We start from the raw sequence: 6477 nt of genomic DNA, 5'->3' as shown, positions 1-6477 counted from the left end.
TTTTCTACTGAACAAAGGTAAGAAGAACTCATGGGTCATGGTCAGTGAGTTAAACAACACTGTCTCTAGTCATTTCTCCTCTCCCATTTTCCCATTTATTTTTGTTGTTTTCATAATCCATAGGCTAAACCTTTTTTCCATTTTCATAGTCCTAAAACAAAATCAAACCAACACTACATTCCCTCCCTGTGTGTGTTTGTGTGTGTGAGTGTGTGTGTGTGTGTGTGAGGAGGAGATCTAATCTGATGTTTTGTCCACAGAAACCAACAGGAGAGATCAGAGTCAGAGATTCTCAGTGGCCAGTCTTCCCAGAGTCATCAAACAGACCTGGCCTCCATATTCAGTGTATGTGGACCTGTTATGTACATTTGTTTTTGTTTACCTCAAGTTAAGTTGATCTGTCAATCATTACTTAATGTGTCAATGAGAAAGCATTTAGTCTCTTGCTTAACTTATTTACTTGATTTATTTCAGTTGCTTGAAGAGAATATTATGACATTTGTGAAGAACGAGCTGAAGATGTTCAAGAGGATTCTTAGTCCAGAACTCCCAGAAGGCTTTGAGAGTCAGAAGCAGGATAAGGAAGTGGTGGATGCTGAAGATGAGAAGCAGGAGAGCAGTGCCAGAGAGGGGGCTCTGAAGATCACACTGCACGTCCTGAGGAAAATGAACCAGAAGGAGCTTGCTGACACACTGGAGAAAAGTAAGAGCTGTCTGTCTCATGTTGAATGCTGTTTTAGAACATTTAAAAGCTGTAGCTAAAGTACAGCTAAAGTAGCTGTGTAACTCAATGATATTGTAGCAGCCTTAACACAACACCTAGTGACCTCATCAAGTAGCAGCAGGGGTGTGTTGTGTTGATTAATTTAGACGGAGAGAAGAGGAGAGACAGAGGAGAGAGAGAGAGAGAGAGAGAGAGAGAGAGAGAGAGAGAGAGAGAGAGAGAGAGAGAGAGAGAGAGAGAGAGAGAGAGAGAGAGAGAGTGGTGATTAATTTAGACAGAAAGAGAAATATAGGCAACTTTAATAATGCCAAATAATAATAGTGATAGAATCAGTCACTCCAGTGTGGAATGCATTAAAAAGGTACACTTTTAATTTAAAACTTTATGACACAGTCTTACAATACTGTAGGCATTAAAACTGATGTAATATTAATATCCTCTGTGTTAGTTCTTCATTCAGATGAGCTTGCTGTGATTTGCCAACGTGAACTCAAATCTAATCTAAAGAAGAAGTTTCAATGTGTTTTTGAGGGGATCGCTAAACAAGGAAACCCAACACTTCTCAATAAGATCTACACAGAGCTCTACATCACAGAGGGTGGAACAAAAGAGGTCAATAATGAACATGAGCTGAGACAGATTGAGACAACAACCAGGAAACAAGCAAGACCAGAGACTGCAATCAAATGTAACGACATCTTCAAACCCTTAACTGGACAAGACAAACTTATCAGAACTGTGCTGACAAAGGGAGTCGCTGGCATTGGAAAAACAGTCTCTGTGCAGAAGTTCATTCTGGACTGGGCTGAAGGAAAAGCAAATCAGGATGTCCAATTTGTATTTTCATTCCCTTTTCGGGAGCTGAATTTGATGAAAGGTGAAAAACACACTTTGATTGAACTTCTCAATCACTTCTCACAGGAAACCAAACGATCAAGAATCTCCAACTACGACAAGTACAAAGTTCTGTTCATCTTTGATGGTCTGGATGAGTGCCGACTGCCCCTAGACTTCCAGAAGAACAAGATCTGTTGTGACGTCACAAAGTCAACCTCAGTGGATGTTCTGCTGACAAATCTCATCAAGGGAAATCTGCTTCCCTCTGCTCTCCTCTGGATAACTACCCGACCTGCAGCAGCCAATCAGATCCCTTCAGGGTGTGTTGACCAGGTGACAGAGGTACGAGGGTTCAATGACCCACAGAAGGAGGAGTACTTCAGGAAGAGATTCAGTGATGAGGATCTGGCCAGCAGAATCATCTCACACATAAAGACATCAAGGAGCCTCCACATCATGTGCCACATTCCAGTCTTCTGTTGGATTTCTGCAATAGTCCTTGAACACATGCTGAAACATAAGAGAGAAGAGATGCCCAAGACCCTGACTGAGATGTTCATACACCTTGTGGAGTTTCATACCAAACAGAAGAATGAAAAATATCTTGGGAAAGAAGAGACAGATCCACACTGGAATAAAGAGAGCATTCTGTCACTGGGAAAACTGGCTTTTCAACAGCTTGTGAATGGCAATCTGATTTTCTATGAAGAAGACCTGAAAGAGGCTGGCATTGATGTCAATGAAGCCTCAGTGTACTCAGGATTGTGCACACAGCTCTTTAAAGAGGAATGTGGGCTGTACCAGGACAAGGTGTACTGCTTCGTGCATCTGAGCATTCAGGAGTTTCTGGCTGCTGTATATGTGTTCCTCTCATTCATCAACAACAATGAGAATCTAATGGCCAAACCTCAATCAACGTCCAGGAACTTTTCTGTGAGAATCAGACACAAGCGTAAAGTTACTGTCTACAAGAGTGCTGTAGTTAAAGCCTTACAAAGTGAGACAGGAAACCTGGACCTTTTCCTCCGCTTCCTTCTGGGCCTCTCACTGGAGTCCAATCAGAAGCACTTACGAGGTCTACTGACAAAGACAAGAAGCAGCTCACAGAGCCATGAAGAAACAGTCAAGTACATCAAGGAGAAGATCAGGGAGAATCCCTCTCCAGAGAGGTGTATCAATCTGTTTCACTGTCTGAATGAACTGAATGACCATTCTCTAGTGGAGGAGATCCAACGCTACCTGAGATCAGGAAGTCTCTCAGAAGAAGAACTGTCACCTGCACAGTGGTCAGCTCTGGTCCTTGTGTTGCTGACTTCTGAAAATGAGCTTGATGTGTTTGACCTGAAGAAATACTCCAGATCAGAGGAAGGTCTTCTGAGGCTGCTGCCAGTGGTCAAAGCCTCCAGAGCTGCTCTGTGAGTACATAACATGACATTTAAGTACTAATCATCAGGAAGAAATGTTCAGAGAAATATATGTATTATAATATGTATATAATATATCATATTACATTGAAAAACGTACTGAATCAATGCATTGATGTTCATATTAGTATAACAATATGACCATGCAATTCTAGGAGACGGAAGATGAATCTGTATGTTGTTTAAGAGAATAAACCAAATGCATCTGCCATTGTCCTTCTACACTACTGGTGTTAAATTAACAGTGTGTTTGTGATATCATGATGATCTCTTTGTCAGGCTGTCAGGCTGTCTAGTCACAGAGAAAGGCTGTGCTTCTCTGGTCTCAGCTCTGAAGTCAAACCCCTCACACCTGAGAGAGCTGGATCTGAGTAACAATGACCTGAAGGATTCAGGAGTGAAGCTGCTCTCTGCTGGACTGGGGAATCCCCACTGTAAACTGGAGACTCTGAGGTCAGTATTCCTGTAGTTGGTCAACAAGTGATAACTGTTCACCAGATCCACATGTGTTTACCAGGCACACATAGTCCACACCATATGTGTTTGGACAGTGAAGCTTTCAGTTTTACAGTGGTGTGAAAAAGTGTTTGCCCCCTTTCTGATTTCTTATTTGTTTGCATGTTTGTCACACTTAAATGTTTCAGATCATCAAACAAATTTAAATATTAGTCAAAGATAACACAAGTAAACACAAAATGCAGTTTTGAAATGAAGGTTGTTATTATTAAGGGAAAACAAAATCCAAACCCACATGGCCCTGTGTGAAAAAGTGATTGCCCCCTACAACCTAATATCTGGTTGGGCCACCCTTAGCAGCAACAACTGCAATCAAACATTTGAATTCCAATGAAGTTTTTACAGCGCTGTGGAGGAATTTTGGCCCACTCATCTTTGCAGAATTGTTGTAATTCAGCCACATTGGAGGGTTTTCGAGCATGAACTGCCTTTTTAAGGTCATGTCACAGCATCTCAATAGGATTCAGGTCAGGACTTTGACTAGGGCACTCCAAAGTCTTCATTTTGTTTTCCTTCAGCCATTCAGAGGTGAACTTGCTGGTGTGTTTTGGATCATTGTCCTGCTGCAGAATCCAAGTTTGCTTCAGCTTGAGGTCACGAACAGATGGCCGGACATTCTCCTTCAGGATTTTTTGGTAGACAGCAGAATTCATGGTTCCATTTATCACAGCAAGTCTTCCAGGTCCTGAAGCAGCAAAACAGGCCCAGGCATCACACTACCACCACCATATTTTACTGTTGGTATGATGTTCTTTTTGTGAAATGCGGTGTTACTTTTATGCCAGATGTAATGGGACACACACCTTCCAAAAAGTTCAACTTTTGTCTCGTCAGTCCACAGAGTATTTTCCCAAAGGTCTTGGGGATCATCAAGATGTTTTCTGGCAAAAACGAGGCGAGCCTTAATGTTTTTTTTGCTCAGCAGTGGTTTTCCTCTTGGAACTCTGCCATGCAGGCCATTTTTGCCCAGTCTCTTTCTTATGGTGGAGTCATGAACACTGACTTTAACTGAGTAAGTGAGGCCTGCAGCTCTTTGGATGTTGTTGTGGGGTCTTTTGTGATCTCTTGGATGAGTCGTCGCTACGCTCTTGGGGTCATTTTGGTCGGCTGGTCACTCCTGGAAAGGTTCACCACTGTTCCATGTTTTCGCCATTTGTGGATAATGGCTCTCACTGTGGTTCGCTGGAGACCCAAAGCTTTAGAAATGGCTTTATAACCTTTTCCAGACTGATGGATCTCAATTACTTTCTTTCTCATTTGTTCCTGAATTTCTTTGGATCTCGGCATGATGTCTAGCTTTTGAGGATCTTTTGGTCTACTTAACTTTGTCAGGCAGGTCCTATTTAAGTGATTCCTTGATTGAGAACAGGTGTGGCAGTAATCAGGCCTGGGTGTGGCTAGAGGAATTGAACTCAGGTGTGATAAACCACAGTTGAGTTGTGTTATAACAGGGGGGGCAAACACTTTTTCACACAGGGCCATGTAGGTTTGGATTTTATTTTCCCTTAATAATAACAACCTTCATTTCAAAACTGCATTTTATCTTTGACTAATATTTAAATTTGTTTGATGATCTGAAACATTTAAGTGTGACAAACATGCAAACAAATAACAAATCAGGAAGGGGGCAAACACTTTTTCACACCACTGTATTTGTACTTTTATATTTGTCTCTCTACAAGCAAAACGTTGATAATTTGTCATTTCTAATAATGATACATTCATTTATGAATAGATATGGCAGGTTTCAGGACACTGATATATCTGAATATGTAGAAAAAATATACTGCCACTATTTTCACCACCAAAGAATAGCAGTGTGGTTTTAATATGATTTGACTCTTTGCAGGCTGTCAGGCTGTCTAGTCACAGAGGAAGGCTGTGCTTCTCTGGTCTCAGCTCTGAAGTCAAACCCCTCACACCTGAGAGAGCTGGATCTGAGTAACAATGACCTGAAGGATTCAGGAGTGAAGCTGCTCTCTGCTGGAATGGGGAATCCCCACTGTAAACTGGAGACTCTGAGGTCAGTATTCCTGTAGTTGGTCAACAACTGATAACTGTTCACCAGATCCACATGTGTTTACCAGGCACACATAGTCCACACCATATGTGTTTGGACAGTGAAGCTTACAGTTTTACATTTGGTGCTATGCTCCAGCATTTTGTATTTGAGATATAATGTTTCATATTAGGCAACAGTACAGAATGTCACCTTTTATTTTAGGTTTTTCATACATATCTGTTTTTCCGTTTACATACGAAAGCATTTTATGTGTCTAGTTCTCCCATTTGAAGAAGTCGTAATTATTTGGACAAATTCATTTAGTCAGAAGTTTAGTATTTGGTCCCATATTCCTTACCTGCAGTGATTACATCAAGCTTTTGATTCTACAAACTTGTTGAATACATTTGCAGTTTGTCTTGGTTGTGTTTTGGATGATGTTTTTCCTAATAGAAACTGAATGGTGAATAATGTCCTGTCATTTTGGAGTCACTTCACTTGTATTGTCAGTAAGAATATAAGATGTTTCTGAACACTTCTACATTCATGTGGACGCTACCATGATTATGAATAATCATGAATGAATCGTGAATGATGATGAATGAGAAAGTTACAGAGGAACAAGGATCATACCCCCTCTGTTATTGGTAATGGTGAGAGGTTAGCATGTTTTGTTGTAGCCTCTAACTTTCTCACTCATTATTATTCATGATTCATTCATGATTTTTCTTAATCATTGCATCATCAGGATTAATTTAGTAGTGTTTAGAAACATGTTATCTACTCACTTAGACAGAAAATTACTCCAGTCATCATCCACCATTCAGTTACTATCGGGCAAAACATAACCCAAAACAAACTGCAAATGCAAACTACGAGTTTGAGTCACAAGCTTGATGTAGTCATTGTGTTCAAGGAATATCATTTACATTTACGTCATTTAGCAGACGCTCTTATCCAGAGCGACTTACAGT

The 6477-nt window shown here is 40.8% G+C and overlaps 1 protein-coding gene across 1 annotated transcript in view; it reads left to right on the top strand.

The window, feature by feature from the left end:
• Positions 1–264: 264 nt before the first annotated feature.
• LOC311140822 (NLR family CARD domain-containing protein 3-like) overlaps positions 265–6477 on the top strand; it is an 8961-nt gene continuing 2748 nt past the window's right edge. Inside the window, exons 1-3 of the mRNA XM_084176065.1 lie at positions 265–345; positions 475–703; positions 1173–2767. Coding sequence (XP_084032191.1) covers positions 493–703; positions 1173–2767 — 1806 coding nt within the window. The 5' untranslated portion in view covers positions 265–345; positions 475–492. The remainder of the gene's footprint in view (positions 346–474; positions 704–1172; positions 2768–6477) is intronic.

The sequence above is a fragment of the Coregonus lavaretus genome (assembly GCF_964263955.1).
Source record: "Coregonus lavaretus genome assembly, chromosome: 2".
Classification (NCBI taxonomy): Eukaryota; Metazoa; Chordata; class Actinopteri; order Salmoniformes; family Salmonidae; genus Coregonus; species Coregonus lavaretus.
Note: the sequence above shows the minus strand (reverse complement) of the source record. Positions and strands in the feature narration are given on the sequence as shown.